Genomic DNA, 18,948 nt, shown 5'->3' with positions numbered 1-18,948 from the left:
TACACCAAAGTCCTCCTTGGAGCCATTTGACTTACTGTGAATACATTTAGTGAATCCTGAGTGGAGGCTGGGGGAAATGCAAGTTCAGTAAGCTGAGTTTAGTTGGTGTATGTTTACTGAGCACATTATGCACTGGCATTATGCCAGATCCTAGAGACTAGAAAAGGGAGAGCAGGAGGTGTTTTCTGCTCTTGGAGACCTTAGAGTCAGGGTATAAATTTAAGACTAGGAAGCCAGGGAAGGCATCCTACACAACAACAACAAACAAACCAGAAAATGGCACCTGAGCTGAATCTTGAAGGATGAGGAGGCTTTAACCAGGTAATATTCTAGGCAGAACAAAGAGTGGGGAATATCACACAGCTTTGAATTGCAAGCAGTTCAGAATACAGGGAGTGTGAGGGAGAATATTAGGAGATAAAAGTAGGTTTCCAGTTTACCGGGAGAAGACAGACTTGCACTCTGTTCTCATCTCAGTAGGAGGAGCTCCCCGTCCTATTACCATCAAACTTCCATTGGTTGAGCTTCCTAACCTAGAAAGTACTCACTATTTTAGGTCACAAAAATGATGAGCATGTTCAGGCCCACATTATGAGACATTAGGTAAGTTCCGTTGTTACTCTTTGTGTATTTCTCATTTATAAACTGGGGTGATAATCAAGCTTTTGTCACAGCGTTGTCAGGAGGATGAGATGAGGCAATACTGCACACACTCAAAACAGTACCCAACATGCAGAAAGCCATCAGGTTCTGTTAGCTAGTGTTATCTACACACTGCTGTGGTCTCACTCATCCCGGACACACTGGGGGGGTGGGGGGCGGGGAGGAGTGGGTACTGTAATCAGTGAGAAAGCCTGCCAGAAAGAGTTTTTCTCAACACCATTTATATGTAAAACTCTTTCTGACCCAGTAACCTGCCAGGATTTATGATAATGGTACTGAACTCTCTGACCCTGAAACAGTCACAATTCCTGAGCCCTGGTAAAAAGTGTGTCATAGTCTTGTTATTATTTACTGCTGGGCACACAAGGGAGAGAGATTTAGAACACAGGGTCTGGCAGAAGTAAGGCCTGCTTGAGTGTGCTTGGTAGGGTAATACTATGGGTGTAATAGTTTATAGTTTGAATTTGAACATTTCACCTAAAATTTCATATGGTGTGCTTGAGTATGATATTCTTATGTTAGAGAATTACATAGTTATGCTTTTGTAGTAAAAATAGGGGTATTATTTGTGCCAGGCCCTGTATTTCCTATTGGCCTTTTCTCTCTGTCCTAGCGTGGTTTCTGTCAGTGGTTCCCAGCACTGAGAAGGAAAATCTAATCAGAGAATTAGACCTGGATGTTAATAGAAAAGGACTTAAAAGCCCACACCTGAGAGTCAGGTGACCTCTGCTGTCACCAACTCAGCCTTTTATTTTCCCTCTCCCCGCAGCATCCGGCTATTCGTTCTACCAGTGGAGGTGACATTCCTCACTTCTATGTTCCCAAGCAGCTCTCAACCAAAAGGAACACGCAGGCACACTGGCTTTCAGAGAGCACCCCGCCCAACTCTGAGGGGTGCAGCAGCTCTGCCACCCCTTCTGTGTCGGAGGAGAATCTAAAGGTGAAGAAAGAGGAGGGTGCCGGGGTGTTACCAGCCCCACCCCCACCCCCATTACCACAGCTGTTCAGAGATTTCTTCTTCAAAAACCTCTTAATATTCCTGCAAACTCTGTGTCTTAAAAAAAACCCGCACCAGTATCCATGACAACTCTGCATGAAAACAAAACGAGGCCAAGAATAGGCTGTTGGATTCTCAGACACACATGATGTGGAGCATCTTCTTTGTCCACAGGAATATCTGGCAGGATGCACTTTAGGTCCTAGTGAAACATTTCTATTTACAAACTGAGGGAAGATGGGGTAAGCCCATGTCAACACTGCTTTACTGAGCCTGCTTTGAAAACAGAACTTTATTATTTTATGTCAAAAGCTGTCAATTCAAGAATAAAAGAAACCCATGTACCTCAAAATATATTTACACAGTACTCCTGTGTGGCCTTATGCCTGGGTAACCCCCAGGGGGCACCAAAGAGCTACTTCTATTTTTAGCACACAGGGGTGTAAGAAATCCCGGGTGCTCTTTGCAGGCTACATATGTGCCAGTACACGAGTTCTATGGTACGTCCTGGGACCAATCCAGGGTACAGGGAGCTGGGGACCTGTATTATATTATCAGTAATTTGCCTCCGCCAAATCTAAGGATAAATATATCAAGACGCAGAGCACTTCGAGAGTTGAATCAGGAGTTTACAGCCATGACAGCAGATTCTCGTTGAGAAGCAAATGGCTGTGGCTGAGCCACCTCACACCACAGACAGCTTCCAGATACGTAGAGTCGTCCATGCCAGCTACAGAGCACATGCTGCCAGCCCACTGGACTGGGTTCCCAGATGCCATTTAAACTTCCTGAACTGATCAGAGAAGCAAACCAGGGATGAAAACGGTAAGGCAGCAGAATCACCCGTACAGGCAATTGCCCACAAACCACAGCACGCAGCACATGGCTAAGAGTGCAGATGCTTATTGGAACACATGCTCATAAAAGAGGCACCATTATGGTAAGAATGCCCACAAGCCAGAGCAAGCCATGGATCATATTTTATTAAGACATCACTGCTGCCCCCAAGGTATTTCCTCTCATTGGGATAGCAATTACCCACCCATGGGACTTACCTTCTCAAAGTCTCGAAGAGCCTGGGTCTGCACCTGAGGGGCTTTTTCAAATGCCCTCAGGTAATGTGTCTGCCCAAAGGGGACCTTCTCTCCGCTTCTCCAGGTCTGTGACTGCACTGGAGGGCCTCGGTCTTTAGTGTCGCTAAGAAAAGCTGCCAGTGAGAGAGAACAGAAGATGTGATATAATGGTGGCATTATGATCATTCTAACCCACATGATTCAGCAGAATTTGATTTTAGCAAAATACAAACCAATTCTTGGCCACGCAGAAACAGTCTACACACGGTAGCCTGGGGCAGATCATATTGATAATGGTCCCCACCCAGTGAAACACACCAGTTATGCCCAGGCCTCTTTGTAACTTGATGTTCCTGCTTCTCTATCGAGAAATGTTTGTTTCTCCACCTCTTGAATCTGGACTGGCCTCATAACTTGCTTTGCACAACACAATATGATGAAAATGCCACTGTGTGAGTTCCAGAGACAAAGCCTTGAGAAGCCCTGCATTTCTGTTCTTACCTTCTTAGAACCCAAGGTCCCCCTGCTGTGAAGTAGTCCAGTCCACCCTCCTGGGGGAGTGAAGGTCAGGTACAGGGGGAATGGGTATGCTCAGCCCACAGCCCCTCACCAACTGCCAGACACTTGAGTAAAAAGCCATCGTGGCCCCCTGGCCCCAGGCAAGCTGCCAGAAGGTTGCAGTTAAGTTTGAGTGCGACTAGCAGACGGAATGCCCAGTCTGCCAACACACAGGACTGTGAGAAATAATAAATCATTGTTTTAAGCTCCAGGTGGACAAACGTTTTCTTGCATTTTAGGCTCATGGGCCATACCATCTCCATCATAACTACAAGTTCTGCCTTGTCGCTCGCTCACAGTGGGCACAGGTAATATGTGAATGAATGAACATGACTATGTTGCTGTGAAACTTTCTTTGCAAAAACTGGCAATTGGCCCATGGGCTGTCGTTTGCTGACCCCTGTTTTAAGCCACTAAGTTTGTCACTTGACAAAAGATAACTGAAATATTTTCTCTTTTTTAAAGTCAAGCTATTAGCAAAAAGTTTTCTACAGATCTCTCTATAGAGAATCTTTTAGGTTATCATTTAGAAATAGCAACAATTATAACAACCAACGTATTAAACTGGCATTACAGGTTGCAAAATTGTTTCCATGAATTATTTCATTTATACAGATACTGCTTGTTAGGCAAGTACCTATGTACCCAGGCATGCAGACATTATTAATAATTATTTCTACTATTCTGTATATCTTTGTTAACTTTAATAAAGGCATTTCTTCTGACTCAAAAAAATAAAAGAAAAGAAAGAAAAGAGAAAGGTGTGTGGCCCAGGCCCCAAGAAGCCCGCATGAGGAAGGGGCCTACATTTACAGCACAGATGTCTCAGGGTGTCACAGCAGGCGAGACGATACAAACACTTCCCATCTGCACAGCATCCTTCAGTTTACCGGACACTTTCAAGTACACCATCTTATTTGACTCATAATAATCTTTTGTGGGTTAATGTTGAGTTTGGTCAAAATTTTCTCCTGAATCTATTGAAACATCATCATATGATTTTTCTCCTGTTTTTTTTTCCTGTTAATGTGAAGAAGTTACCTTGACTGATTTTTTTTTTTTAATGCTGAGCTGACCTGGCATTATTCAGATAAAGCCCACTTGGTCTGATATATTATTCTTTTTATATATTGCTGGAATAGATTTGCTAATATTTTATTGGATTTTTGGCATCTGTGTTCATGAAAATATTGGTCTGTTGTTTTCTTATAATAGCTTTGATTTTGATATACAGCTTTTGATTTTAGCATCATCAAATGAGGTGGGTCTTGTTCAGTTCTCCATTTTCTGTAAGGCTTTTGTGTCAGATCGGTGTTATTTATTCCTTATATATCCGATACAATAAAACCATTTGGGCCTGAAGTTTCTCTGTGGGAAGGTTTTAAATTATGAATTCATATTTCATATTTGAATACCTACTCAAAGAAATATGAACTCCATTTCATAATACCTATTCAAAGGAATTGAATTCATATGTATGGAGTCTCCATATTTACCATTTCTTCTTGTGTCACTTAAGGTGAACTGTATTTTTAAAGAGATTTGTTCACTCTAAGTTTTTAAATTTATTACCATGAAGTTGTTGATAATACTCCCTTAATATCCTTTTTAATGTCTGGGACCTGTAGTGGTGTCTCACTTTTCATCCCCAATACTGGCTGCAATGCTCTCTTTTTTTATCTTGATAAGCCCTACTGGGTTTTATCATTTTATTAATCTTTTCAAAGAAGCATTAATCTTTTCTCCTGGCTTTTTAAATTTTCTCTATTGTTTTTCTCATTGTTTCTATGAAAGAATAAAATAAATGAATAAATCAGTAAAATGAAAAATAAATAAATAAATGAAAGTACTGCAGCCGGTGAAACAGACTGATGTGGTCACTAAATCCATTTTACTAACAAGTAAATACAGGTTCGGAAAAACGGCCTGACCTGGATCACATTTCTGAAAAGTGGTAGAACTAGGCTGTCTCTACTCAGCCTTCCTAACAGTCTGCTGCTACTGTGTTGTTTTAGCATCAAAGGGGATTGTAACACATCCAAGAGGGCAAAACAGGCAAAGGGGCAGAGATGTCATCATTCCGTTCATCACAGGAGGCACTGCTCCGGGACAGGCTCGTGAACGCGAAGCTGCTGCTAACCTCATGCCTGCCTTGGAGCAGTAACACTGAGGGAAGAGGAAATCGGGGCTCCCTGGAAGCGCTGTACACAGAGGGCCTCGGAATGAGGTGAGTGTGCGACTGCAGGTAGAAGACATAGAAAAATACATCTTTTCTTGGCCGACAGAAGGAAACAATGAGCCTTATTATTGAATTTTTGGTTTTAGGTCAGGAAGAATGACAGCACCATAATACACTGAGCTTCGTGGAGAGCATCCACGGAGGGCGAGTGGGAGCAGAGCGGGCTCGGGGAGCCCCGCGCAGGAGACGGGAACTAGACACAGGCACACGGGCGGAGGGGATCCTGAGGAGCTGGAGGTGAAATGTCATCACACGCTCTTTTTCTGTCCTGTATTCTTTTCTTTTCTTTTTTCTTTCCTTCTATCCTCCCTCCCTTCCTTCCTTGTATATTCTTGTCTTCTCTGTCAAGAATCAACTGACCATATATGCATGGGCACCAAAACCAAAGGCATCAAAAGCAAAAATAAACAAGTGGGACTACATCAAACCGAAAAGCTTCTGCTCAGCAAGGACACTGCTGACAGCACAAAAAGGCAAACAACGGGATGGGAGAAGATACCCCTCTCTCCTTCCCTCCCTCTCTTCCTCCCTCTCTTGTTCTCTTCCTTTCTGCAAACTTGCCAAAGGAGCACAAGAAAAAATACTTCAACTGACCTCTCAGGATTTTCTTAAATGCTCAGAAAAGAGCATTTTCTGCCTTAAAAAAAAAGAAGAAGAAGGAAGAGGAAGATTCACTGTCCACTGACCTTGCCTGGTAGAGAATAGGTTAGCATGGAAATTTAAAGCAGGTTTGATTGGTGCACAGCACAAATTATAGATAAAGGTGGTATAGTTTCCATCTTCTATTGTCTTTGATTCAGCTTGTACAAAATAACTATTATTCTGTTGATTGTATACCATTCTGTGATTGCAAATTAATTGTAATGTTGTACCTCTTTGGTTGATATTCTGAGTGTTTCTAAGTAAATGCCAATGTTTCAATTGAAAGAAATGAGAGAATTATTTCTTCCATATTTAGGTGAAATTAAATAGGCTATTAAGTAGGAGAAAATTTGATAAACTAGAACAACAATATACTAAGGTTAGGCCAGTGGGCTATGATGGAAAAAGAAGAGCTTCTGACGCTTGGGTATGAATCCTGACTACTTGCTAACTGTGGGGATTTAGTCAGCTCCCTCAGTTTTGCGGAACTTCATTGCCTCTGTAAAAATGGGCACAATGATACTTACCTCACAGAGCTCTTACATGGATTAAGTAAAACAATAAGTGAAAGCACCCAATCTAAAATCTCACTTGTACTAGGCATTTTTTCCATTCCATTTTTGCCCCAGTCCTTTAATTTTTACCTCAAAATGGAGGATCTTAATGCTAAAATGAGTATGGTAGGTCCTTGGAATTTGTAGATTTAACATGCACAATTAAAAATGTTAATTTTAAGCCACTCTGAAGTCCTTAGCACCTTCAAATTATAAACTTTTCCCACACTGTGCATATGAGCCATCTGTGCTTCAAGGCTGGTATGAGAAAGGCAAATCACTTAGCAAAGCACAACCCTTAAATGACTAAGTGTTGTGAAAAACTGTCCCCAAAAGAGTGCTATCTTCACACTGGTTTTGTAATGTAGGTGGATCCCTGGCTAATGTTAGGGTGGTAGTGGTATGATATTATTGTGACTACATTAATAATTATATTTACTGGGCGCTTATTCCTTCACAAGCTCTGGACTAAGAGCTCCTCCCACTTAACCTCAATTCTTAAACTGACACTGTTATTATACCCAGTTTAATGGTCTATTACAATCAAGATTTCATATTAGTGGCAGAATCTAGTTTGATCATTTCACAAGTGACTTTAGCCTTGCAATTACAGAACCATTAAGAATGTGAAGCGTTCATATAAGTATTTCAGTTATGAGTCATTGCACTCTGCTGGGAAGATGAGGAATTATATGCTACGGTGGTATGTTTGGAAATTTGCAAAAAGTCTGAGGACGCTGCCAGGATGAATTTAAAGAGTCCATGATTCAAGGCATCTACGACCAGCAGGAAACCAAGAACTTAACAAGACAAGGCACGGAGCTTCCTTACCTGCTGCAGGGCTTCTTCTGGGCACCATGTCCCCATCATCCTCTGCAAAATAATCTCTGTGGAAAGAAACACAGAGTTCATGAGAAAACCTCTTTACACGATCCCCAGCCCCTAGGGTAGCAAGACCTCTATGTTCTGTTCTCATTTATCTCTCCCCAGGTATTCACTGAACTCCTACTATGTGTCAGGGACAGGGCTCAGTGCTGGGGATAAAAGGCAAACCCCACAGGTGTGGCTCCTCTCCTCAGTCAGTACACCAAGGGATGGCCATCCAACCAACAATTCTGTACGTATTGAATTGCCGTATGGCAAATGCTATGAAGGAAAATGAAGAGCAAGTTGAACAGTAGAGAGACTCAGAGAAACTTAGAAAAGGAACATTAAAACTGAGATGAAGCCCTGGCTGGCGTAGCTCAGTGGATTGAGCTCGGGCTGCGAACCAAAGCATCGCAGGTTTGATTCCCAGTCAGGGCACATGCCTGGGTTGCAGGCTACGGCCCCCAGCAACCACACATTGATGTTTCTCTCTCTCTCTCTCTCTCTCTCTCCCCCTCTTCCCTCTCTAAAAAAAAAACAAAAACAAAAAACAAAAAAAAAAACCAACAACAACTGAGATGAAGAGAACGTCAAGCAGATGAAAAATGGGAGCAGAAGGGCATTTCATCACGGGGGAACAGCAAACGGCCTGAGTCGGAAAGGAAACGGGCTTGTTCGAGAACAGAGAAAATCTGACTGCGACCAGACGTTGCTGTGGTGGGATTGTTGTAGAAAATCCACAACAGGGTGGGGTAAGAATTTTGAATTTTATGTGAGAGGAAATGGAAGATTTTAAATGGGGGGATGAGTGGTAAATGAACATATTTAGATTGAAGAAAGATCTTCTGGCTGAGTGACACTGCGTGGGGGGAACAAGAGTGGATGGAGAAGGCAAGAAATTGTGGTGGTTTCCACCCAGCACAAAGACAGTGGAGATGGAGAGAAGCAAAAAACTTAGGAAGCAGAATTGACATAGCAAACTTGGAAAACAGACCAAGTCCATTAATGGAAATGTTAAAAACACCAAAACCGAGTAGAGCAAGAGGTGTGTATCTACTCAGCACATTGAAGACCGCCATCCTTAGCACAAAAGGGGGGGGGGGGGGAATCTCAAAATGTATTAACAAATACTTATCGAGCACCTACATATTTAGACATTGTTTTAAGCAACTCGAATGTAGCAGTGAAGCAAAATGCCTGCACTCTGGAACTTAGAGTCAGGGGAAACTAATAAGGAAAATGTATCGCTAGCAACTGGGGACAAGTACTTAAAAAAAATTAAAGTTGGGGATGAGGATAGGGGGTAATAGGGGAGCGGGCGGGTTCCTCTGAAAAGCACTAGAGGTAGCCATGGGGTATTTAAGGAAAAAGAGTCTTCTCAGCAGAGAAAATCAAATGCAAAGGCTCTCAAGAGGGAACACGCCAGAGCGTTTTGAAACAGCCAGGAGGCCGGGGTGGCTGTGCAGAGTGAGCGTGTGGTGAGTAGCAGGAGGTGAGGTCAGGGGAGTGGTGGAGAGGCTGAGTGGGATCAGATTACATAGACTTTTGGGACATAAGAGTGACATTTAGCCACTGGAGCCTTGTGAGTCAAAAAGAGAGATAAATTCAGTGACACATTGTTTCAAAAGGGCTGGCTGCTGTTTTGACAACAGACCGGCTGGGTGGGGAAGGCAGAAACTGAGGGAGGATGGCAATAATCCTACAATGAGATGCTTTCAGCATTCAGCTTATTCCTTCAATTTTGGATACTCCCAGCTGGTTGTTCCAAAAATAGTTCTGAAGGCAGAGATTTAGAGGGCTTCGCTTTTTAAAAGCCAGAAGACATTCACAGAGAGGCCAAGGAGAGCCTGGCATTTGTTCAGAAATTATTGATGTCCTTTCTTCTCTGCCTCGGGTCTGGATCTTGGCACAAATCTTCACTGTGTCAAGTTCCAGATGGACATGCAAGTACCAGAAAGGACACATTGGTCTACACACACCACCTGCCAATTCTGGGTTATTCAAAAGCAGATCACCAGTTTGTAGTCCTTCCAGGCCCCCTGCCTCTTTCCCTTTCCACTTCTCATTAAAAACTTTCCTTGAGAGTGTAACAGTTAAGAGACGAATGCACTACTTGGATGTTGCAACTATCAGCCAGAACAATATCTTGAAAAACTTGTGGGAATAAAACTTATCTTAGCTGCTTCCAGTCACACGTTGGATGAATGCCTCCAATGCCACGTTGGATGAATGGCTTCCTCGGTCTGCCCAGCCCGCAGACCGAGGAAGCCATTAGGAGTAGGGTTATTCCCCCGGCAAAATTCAGCCTACCCAACGTGTTTTATTGGTTAACACAAAGTTGACCCATTTCTAATTTCTCTTGGAAAATGAATGTGTCTAGCAACATTGGGGGCCTGCCCTCCACACGGGGACAACCTGCATGGTCTCCGGCTGGCCTCAGTCCCTCTCACATCCCGTCTTTGCAGTCCCCACTCATGAACTCATTTGCCATACCTGCCAGGCCCCTTGTAGGTCTCAGAGGCTATTATAGATCAGGTACACACAGAGTTTCACTTTTTCCCTGACTGGTGTGGCCCAGTGGGTTCGGGGTTGTCATGCAAACCAAGGGGCCGTCTGTTTGATTCCTGGTCAGAGCACATGTCTGGATTGCGGGCCAGGTCCCTGGTTGGGGGCAAACGAAAGGCCACTGATTGATGTTTCTCTCCCTTTCTTTCTCCCTCTCTTTCTTGCCCTCTATAAATACAAAAATAAAATCTTTTAAAAAATAAAACATTTTAAAAAAGAAGTTCATTTCTGCTTTAAGACACAGTCTTGAGTAACTTATAGGCTTTTGCACACAATTCTTAATTTGTGATTATAAGCTGTTAAAGGGCTTATAAGCTACTCTTACCTCTTCTGGGCTTCAGTTTCCTCAAATATTTGTAAAAAAAAAATGTGCACTTATTTCTACAGTTCCCTGCAGTAATTATGTAATTCTATTCTAATAGATGCTTCAGCATAAAAATCCATTTTAATACTTTCCAAGGATCCAGGGAACTTTCCAGATATGATCTCACTCAGTGGTCCTTGCTTTGAAGATTCCACATTCTAGATCAGGAGCAGATTACAGCAAGGCCATCCATATGGGCCCCATGAGATACCTCCCTTCTCCACCCCACCCGCATCCACTCTGAGCTAGCTGCCTGCCCAGATGAATCAATAACTGAGAGGGTAGAGAGGTCACTTTCGATGGGCACCGAGTTAATGGGCTTACTGTAGTCTCAGGAGATTTTTAAAAAAATCACTCTAACTCTATTAACAGCTCAAGTTCCCTCTTATTGCCAGGGGGTAGGGCTCATTCAGCTGCTCCAAAAGGTTGGTAAGGAATCTGATGCTCCCGCAGGGAAGGGGCTCTTAGTGAGGAAACACAGGGCACATGTCTAGGGATTGCAATTTGTGACATCTGAGAAACCGAAGTGCAAAGGGAACCGCAGTATAGCAGAGGCAGACTCCAAGCTTGCCCCCCGACACACACACACACATACAAAAACCACACCCACAAAGCAGAAATTTGTGTTGGTAAATTCTCCCGTATTACCCAAGTCTGGAAAAAAACTTGTATATCCTTTGCCCTAGTTTCTGAGATTCAAGTGTTTCTAGATTTCTTTTTTTTTAGCATGAGTCCACAAATGACCCACGCTCAGCTAGCATGTGGTTCGCCAGAGCATTTACAGCTCTCCTGCACTGATGTGCACATATGGTCTTTCCCCCAAGATGCTTTTTTACCCTAAATGTTGCTTTTCTTGTATAAATGAACTGCACTTTCCCTCAATGAGCCTCATCCTTTTCTCTCTACCTCATCAATCTGTGAACACTGACACCAATTAAATAAAAGTACACTCATTAACTTTCACTAAGATAATCTTCTGCTCAATTTGAACAATGAAAAATCTTCCAAGGACATCCCACCCACCAGCTGTTCACCCACTTAATTTCTGCACGGAATATTACCCGCATTTTCATGACTTGCTGATAAGTAGCCATGAAGACATTGGGCTCAAACGACGCATCAACATTCAATACACCCTATTACCAGCTTTTCCTATAGTTTTCCAGGAGTGGGTTGAGAATATTCAGAAAACAATTGCTCCCCTCAAAACCATCTGCTACACTCTGATACTCTGATGCTGTCAAATTGTGCTCTGATAATCTCGTCCAACAATTTTCTAAGTGTGGTAGAAATGCCACTTGTCAGGTATACATATCCAAGGCAATCAATTTTGCTTTGCTCAAAAATGGCCACTGATACAGCTCCTTTCCAAAAGCTGAGCAGCTTGCTGGTCCCACTAGTCTAGTGTCCCCTAACACTGTGGGGAGGGGTAGAAACTTCAGTCTTTCTACCTGAGCAAAGGGCAACACCACAACAGGCAGGGCCTGCAAAGAGACAAGTTTCTCTGAGGCAGCCTTGGACTGTCCTTTGCAAACTGCCTATTTGGTGTTATTGCCTTGCTTTGCCTGTGTAATTTGTGCACTGAGAAGAGCAATGGGTCACGACAAAGGACTGACCATACTATTCATGAGCAATGGCAAGATGGTAATTGTGCAACTTCACCATCACAAAGCAAATCGATCAACCAGTCTTTGAACAGTATGAGATATTCATATCCCCGTACCAGGCTCCCCCAAACTACTTCTAAGGAGTTGTTGTCTGTCTAGGCCCCATTACTTTTTCCTTCTTAGTCTCACCTATTAAGACCATTAATCTAGAGCTATTTCTTACCATATGAGTGTCCAAACTCCCAAAGGGCTGGTTACTTGTTCTGGCCCCTCCGCCGGGCACTCGCACACTCTGAGGTCATTGGGTCACCACACAGTCTGGTTCCCCCACTTGCTCACTCACCCCCACCCTGTCTCACATGTCTCAGCCTGGGGGCAAAGGCCATCTCCCAGATGCATCTTTCCAACTTCTTTTTATATGATTTTATTATAAACAAAAATTCAGAAGGCGGGAAAACAATCTGCTACAACAGTAGTTAGAGCAAAAACCTGGGCCTCTTGAGTGCTACGTTTAGGGTTTTCCGTTCCATTTCACAAATGCTTATTGTGCAGCTGCTTGTATGTCAAGCAGCAGCAACATAAACGTAAACAAGAAATACACGCTGTCATCAAGGTGCTCAGAGTCTGCTGGGGGAGGAAGACAGGATTCAAAGGAATAATGTTTAGAGTAATGGATTTAAAACAGACTTCAGAACATAAATGAGATGACAGTGAATTTTGTCTTGATTGGTAGCGGAGCAGTCTGATCTCAGAAATCTAGAGACAACAGAGAACACTGAATCCAGGCCTTGGAGGGTGGGTATGGACACATAGGAAAACATGACAAACATCCCAAAACAGGGGAATGAAGGGCATGCTCTGGGCTTTTCTTTTGCTCCTCCCACCTGAGTAAGCACCGGCTACTCCTCAGGACCAGCCCCTTCTACCCTCCTTTGTACCTTCCCCTCTCCTCAATTCTTCTTCCCCCAATCCCGGACCCTCAGGCAGAGGTTTCAAGGGGAGTCACTGGGGAAACCACTTCTTCCTCTTCACTTCCCTCCTCAAGCACTGTAGCTTTATCTGACTACTTAGAATCCCCCAAAGACAACTTAGAATAATGCCAGTAGGAAGGAACCAGGGCTAGTTTGCTCTATCATAGAGATGCCTACAGAGGCAGACTAGCAGAGAACCCGGAGAAGTGAAGGAGCAGGGCGTTTAGGATGGTCTAATTCTTATAAAATGAGGAAGCATGTTTTGATTTAATTTACATTGCTTTTCTAGTAAACGCCCTTCATAAAAGGTGAAATATGTAAGGGACTAGGCCCAGCGCGGCCTTCTCCAACAGCAGCAGATATGTAGGATGGGAAGGTTGCTGAAGTTTGCTGTTGGTTGGGGTCCCCCCAGGACTGGGCACTGAGCCAAACACACAGCCTCTCTTAATTCCCATATTCTTAAGCTCACTCGACACGAGTCGCTAGATTCCGGTTCAAATGAGAGAAATCTTTCTAATGTTCAAAGAGCTACCTTTCACGTTTTTACTTTATGTCCACACTCAACCCCGGCAGATATACAAGGGCCTGAAGGGGAAGGAGAGCTGCGGCCCACCTTCCTCAACACATGGAGCTCTGGCTCCGAGAATTTTTCACCGGTAGGGTTTCACACACGGAGCCCACTTAGAAACAAAGATGTTCACAGGTAACACTCTCTGGACGGCCTGCACAGAACTTTACAGTTCAGCATGTTTTGTTACACCAGAATTTTCCTCACCACTAATCTGGAATTGAATGACCAGCATCGTTATTTAGACAACCACCACCCACTCGCCACCAGGGCTGCCACCATAATTTCCTGAGCGCCCACTCTTTCCAGGCATCATCTCCTTCAGTCCCCACAAAATCCTGTAAAGCACGCACTGTTACGTCAGTTTTACAGATGAGGAAACAGGCAGCCCAGAAGGATAAAGCAATTTGCCTAAGATCATACAACAATTTGGCTAGTTGGTTCAGACACTTAAAAACTGTATCTGTTTGACTCCAAACTTTTACTCTGCCCCGTCCACTCTATTTGCACCCACGTATTTAATACTGGGTAAAGGAGCTTCCTTTTTTTTTTTTAAGATTTTTTATTTATTTATTTTTAGAGAGGGGAGGGGGGAGAGAGAGAGAAGAGAAACATCAATGTGAGGTTGCTGGGGGTTATGGCCTGCAACCCAGGAATGTACCCTGGCTGGGAATCGAACCTGGGACACTTTGGTTCTCAGCCCACGCTCAATCCACTGAGCTACGCCAGCCAGGGCTACGAGCCTCCTTTGTACCTGCCTTGACTCCAGGGAAATGACCCATGAGAAAGCGAGGTGAGAGGAAGGGTGGGCAGTGGTGCTGTGGGAGGGAGATGGGATTTAGATTCAAATCCCGACACAAGTTTGTTTCTTGGGACACTGACTCATTCCTGACGGGCACGGCTCACACTTGAGTGTGTGTGCTGGTATAAACAGACACCATGTGATGAATGATTAAAATCCTAAAAGGGAAGTGGTAAGTATGACTTTTTATATGGGTCCTACCCTGAAAAGTGAGCCATCCATTATTTTACAGTTCCCCGTCTCTACCCAAATTCCTCCAAATTCACACCTTCCTTGAACCCCTTCTGTGATAATACTTGCCATTGTCCCTAACAGACAAAGGGAATAAAACGACAAGCAGGAGAGGTGATGGCAACAGACACAATCGAAATGGGAAGGACCACTAGTGAATAGGCTCGGGGATTTCTCCTCAGATCTCCTTTACTCTCGCCAAGAGAGACACTGAGTCCGTGTGCCCTATGTTCCCAGTATTGCCAGAAAACCCCCATTTGGCACCATGCTCCCCAAAACATATATTCATATGCAAATAGGGTAGAAGTCACAGATGCAGAGCACGAGACTATTACATAATAAATGCAGTAAGATTATAATTTTTTCTTATCTCAAGACCCATCATTATAAAATTGCAAGCTAGCATGCTTAATTGGCAGAGCCCCTCTGACAAGAGGGAGCATCACTCCTGCGCCTCCCTCTGCACGCCAAGTGTGGGCGACTTGGCACCAGTACAGTAACACCCGTTTTTCTCCAGTGCAGGCTGCAATTTACACCCTTCCCTCGACAGAATCTATTCACTGAGATTGACCTTGGCCTATCGTGCTCTGGGAGGCACTCTTTCTGGCCTGCTAAGTCCTCAAAAGATGTAGGGAGCCACAAGCAACATTGTGCATCTGCAACAACTTCGCATTTTATGACCTACTTTGCTCCTGCACGAAGTCTTCATCCTAAAGGAACTAATGTTGTTTTTCTTGCTGCTATCCATCAAGGTTCAGAAAAATCACTTACTACTGTACTTTTGACCTATGAGGTTATTAGACATCCAAGTATCTAACAAATTCTCCTCCCTGTCCCCTAACTCAGCCAAGAAACTAATATCATTCTTTTAAAAGAGACATGAAAATATGCTTTGGATTCAGTCCCATCACCCAGGGGTGATACATGGGCTCTCCACCCACTTCCAAAACTTAGCTTGTGTTTTATGCTTTTGGTCCTGGCGATGCATTCTGCACTCCTCAGTTTTTGTTCACAACCACTATTCACAGCCCTGGGGTATGCCAAGGCCATTGGCTCAGTCTAGCTCAGAGCTCAAGACCAAACATCAAGAGATAGGGGACCACTGTGGAAAGCAGTATAGAGATACCTCCAAAAATTAAAAATGGATCTGCCTTTTGACCCAGTGACCCAACTTCTGGGAATATATCCAAAGGAACCCAAAACACTAATTTGAAAGGTCATAAGCACCCCTATGTTCATTGCAGTATTATTTACAATCGCCAAGATATGGAAGCAGCCCAAGTGTCCATCAGTAGTAGAGTGGATAAAATAACTATGGGACATTTACACAATGGAATACTACTTGGTCATAAAAAAAAAGGAAATTTTACCCTTTGCAACAGCATGGATGGACCTGGAGAACATTATGCTAAGTGAAATAAGTCACTGAGAGAAAGACAAATACCATATTATTTCACTGACATGTGGAGTCTAATGAACAAACTGAACTAACAAGCAAAACAGAGATAGACTCATGGATGGGTAGCAGGATGATGGCTAAGGGGTGGGGGGCGGAGGTTAGGGGGTAGAGGGGTTAAGCAAAACAGACTCATGGACATTGACAATAGTGGGGAGATTGTGGGGCCAGGTAGGGGTGTAGAGGGACTAAATGGTAATGGGAAAAAATACAATAAAAAAAAGAGATAGGTGACCCCCCCGCTTTCATCTTTTTATTCACATTATCTTTTACTGTTTTACTGTTTCCTTTCTTAGTAAAATCTATGTCTAATGATTTGAAAAGAATTACACGCTTCTTTTAGAAATTTTGGAAAGGAGAAGAGTGTATAGAAAAAAAATAAAAATAATTTTTAAGTGTTACCACCTAAAGCCCATTGGTAAATATTTTTATGTATTTACTTTTAGTTGCTCTTCTGTTCACATGGCTGCCTGAATTCTACATAATAGAAATAACACCGAACAAACTGTTTTGTATCTGGATTTTATACTACGGAAAAAGGTTTTGAGAAATGCATTTTGCAGGGAGGAGGAGGAATCGAGGAGGAGGCAGGTGAGTGAAGGAGGAGAGAGTGTTAACACTACAGACCTGCCAGAGAGTGGAAAGAATGAACTTACAATCTCCCTTCTCAATATGGTTTTGTAATACACTAAAACAGAGCTCACAGCATGCTAGAGGATAATAAAACTGACTAAGGGTGGGAACTGTTGAAGCAACAAGAGATTCTAAAGCAACCCTGGGAACAATTCAAATAGCTGACTCGGAGGCCAATGCTCGGTAGGGAGACGAATGAAGAGCCGAAGGCCTGGAAGGCACAGAAAAGTGGAGGGAATGCAGTAAGTTGTAAGGTAAAGTGAATATTCAGAAAGAATGAAGAGATGGGGGATTTGACCTTGTGGTCAAGGAACATAATTTTAGAGTTAAGAGTCATAAAGATGGGGAGTTTGGGATGAAGATGAGCTACAAAGAGTGGCTGTGCTTATGGAGTGCTCAAGTGAATACGAATTGAGGAACTGTGAGGTCAAGCCGCAACAGAAATATACATTCATGTCTGGTGACCCCCGTAGAATGGCAGCACCGGGAAGCCAGGATTTTTGTATCACCCCATTATCTACCTACTATTTAAGAAGTCTAGATCATAAAAGGAATATGACACACTTTTCTGAAACACATAATGATCATTGGAATGTATAATGGCATCAAGCTCTGCTAGCCTACTGTATCCCTTCCATAATGAGACACCAACCCAACAGGTTTATTCAGATGAGCCCTGCAGGGGATGTTCCCTGCAAAGCTCTCAATTGAAGATCCAATGAGTGCTAGAAGCAACATAAGATACTGAATATTTAAAAACAAAAAACAGTCCTTTCTTCCAATAATCTTAGAGTATGAAAGATACCCAGTAAAACAACTAGCTGCCTGCCATAGTGAAGGAGGCAGAGTGTGCTCTGGCTACAGAAAACACACAGAACCAGGTTCCAAAAATAATCTGAAAAGGAGATAATGCTGAAACTAACCTCTGAAGGACAAAGTTATCCTAGCAAAGGCAAGGCTAGGTGTGTAGGTGGGAACAACTGGTATACTGAGGCCCACTCATGATAATTTTAGCTCGGGGTGAGAAAATAATGACGCTCTACAGCCAGCCCCCTCGGTCTGCCGGCAACAGTGCTGCTCCCACAGCGGCCATACTCTGCAAATCTCTAAGTTAATCAATGCACAGAAGAGTCCTTCCAAAACCAACTCGGTTCCAAACTTCACGTGTTGTCACTTGGTAAACATAAATGTAACCTGATACAAAAACATATATTGACTTAGTTTTAAAGCAGCATATAGAGGGTGTTGTCCATAATCCTATAACCAAATACAGCAACTGGGTTTTTTTTTCTTTCTTTGGAAAAGACATCCCAATATATCTGCATAAGTTTAATGTAAATTACATCCACTTTTACTTTCTTATATTAAAATTTTCTCTCCATTTCAGGAAACACTTCAAGAGGGTGACAGAGATAATAGCAACAGAGCGGCATTTCACCCCAGAGAGAAGTAAAAGCTGGGAGCATCACTGTGACTCCTCTGGGATGTCCTACATCCTCGCGTGCCGCTGAATGTCAGCGTGTGCGCCTCCACTTCCCTTCCTGCAAACAGGGACTCGGGTCTTGAAAGAGATATTTAAATGGAATGTAATACCCTCTATATTGTGTAAGTTACGTGATCCTAAACCCCAAGCAAATTGGAATGTATTTTCAAGAACTAGAAGTGTGACATAGCTATTCTACTTTGAACATCTGTCATTCCAAAATAAACCTATGAAAGAACATGCTTTAATCACCTAGATGTTTATCAAAAGTATATAATAGTTAAAAATTTGATGGTGAAAGACAAATACCATATGATCTCACCTATAAATGGAACCCAATCAACAAAACAAACAAGCAAGCAAAATATAACCAGAGACATTGAAATTAAGAACAAACTAACAGTAACCAGAGGGGAGATGGGAGGGCATAATGGGGGAGAAAAGCTGAAAGGGTTTTCAGGAACATCTATAAAGGACACATGGACAAAACCAAAAGGGGGTAGGATCTAGGGTGGGAGGTGGGATGGCTGGGGTGGGGGACAGTTTGGCGGGGGGGAGAGTTGTGGGGGCTGGGAAGGAGACAACTGTACTTGAACAATAAAAAAAATTGAAACCTAAAAGCCTTAGTATAGGGGAATGATTTAGTAAAGTGTTATTTTTCTACATGACATGCTA

General features: G+C 43.1%; 1 protein-coding gene across 9 annotated transcripts in view; it reads right to left on the bottom strand.

The window, feature by feature from the left end:
• The window catches only part of LOC114489047 (phosphodiesterase 4D interacting protein), a 205,775-nt gene that overhangs the window by 143,352 nt on the left and 43,475 nt on the right, over positions 1-18,948 (bottom strand). For all 9 annotated transcript variants that reach the window (XM_028503060.2, XM_036015708.1, XM_036015709.1 and 6 more), the window contains exons 2-3: positions 7,558-7,613; positions 2,716-2,867 (exon numbers count right to left, since the gene is read on the bottom strand). In XM_028503060.2, coding sequence (XP_028358861.2) covers positions 2,716-2,867; positions 7,558-7,613 — 208 coding nt within the window. The remainder of the gene's footprint in view (positions 1-2,715; positions 2,868-7,557; positions 7,614-18,948) is intronic.

Source organism: Phyllostomus discolor, chromosome 14 (genome assembly GCF_004126475.2).
Source record: "Phyllostomus discolor isolate MPI-MPIP mPhyDis1 chromosome 14, mPhyDis1.pri.v3, whole genome shotgun sequence".
In the NCBI taxonomy this organism is placed as follows: domain Eukaryota; kingdom Metazoa; phylum Chordata; class Mammalia; order Chiroptera; family Phyllostomidae; genus Phyllostomus; species Phyllostomus discolor.
The sequence above is the reverse complement of the archived record's forward strand: the minus strand, read 5'-3'. Positions and strand labels throughout refer to the sequence as shown.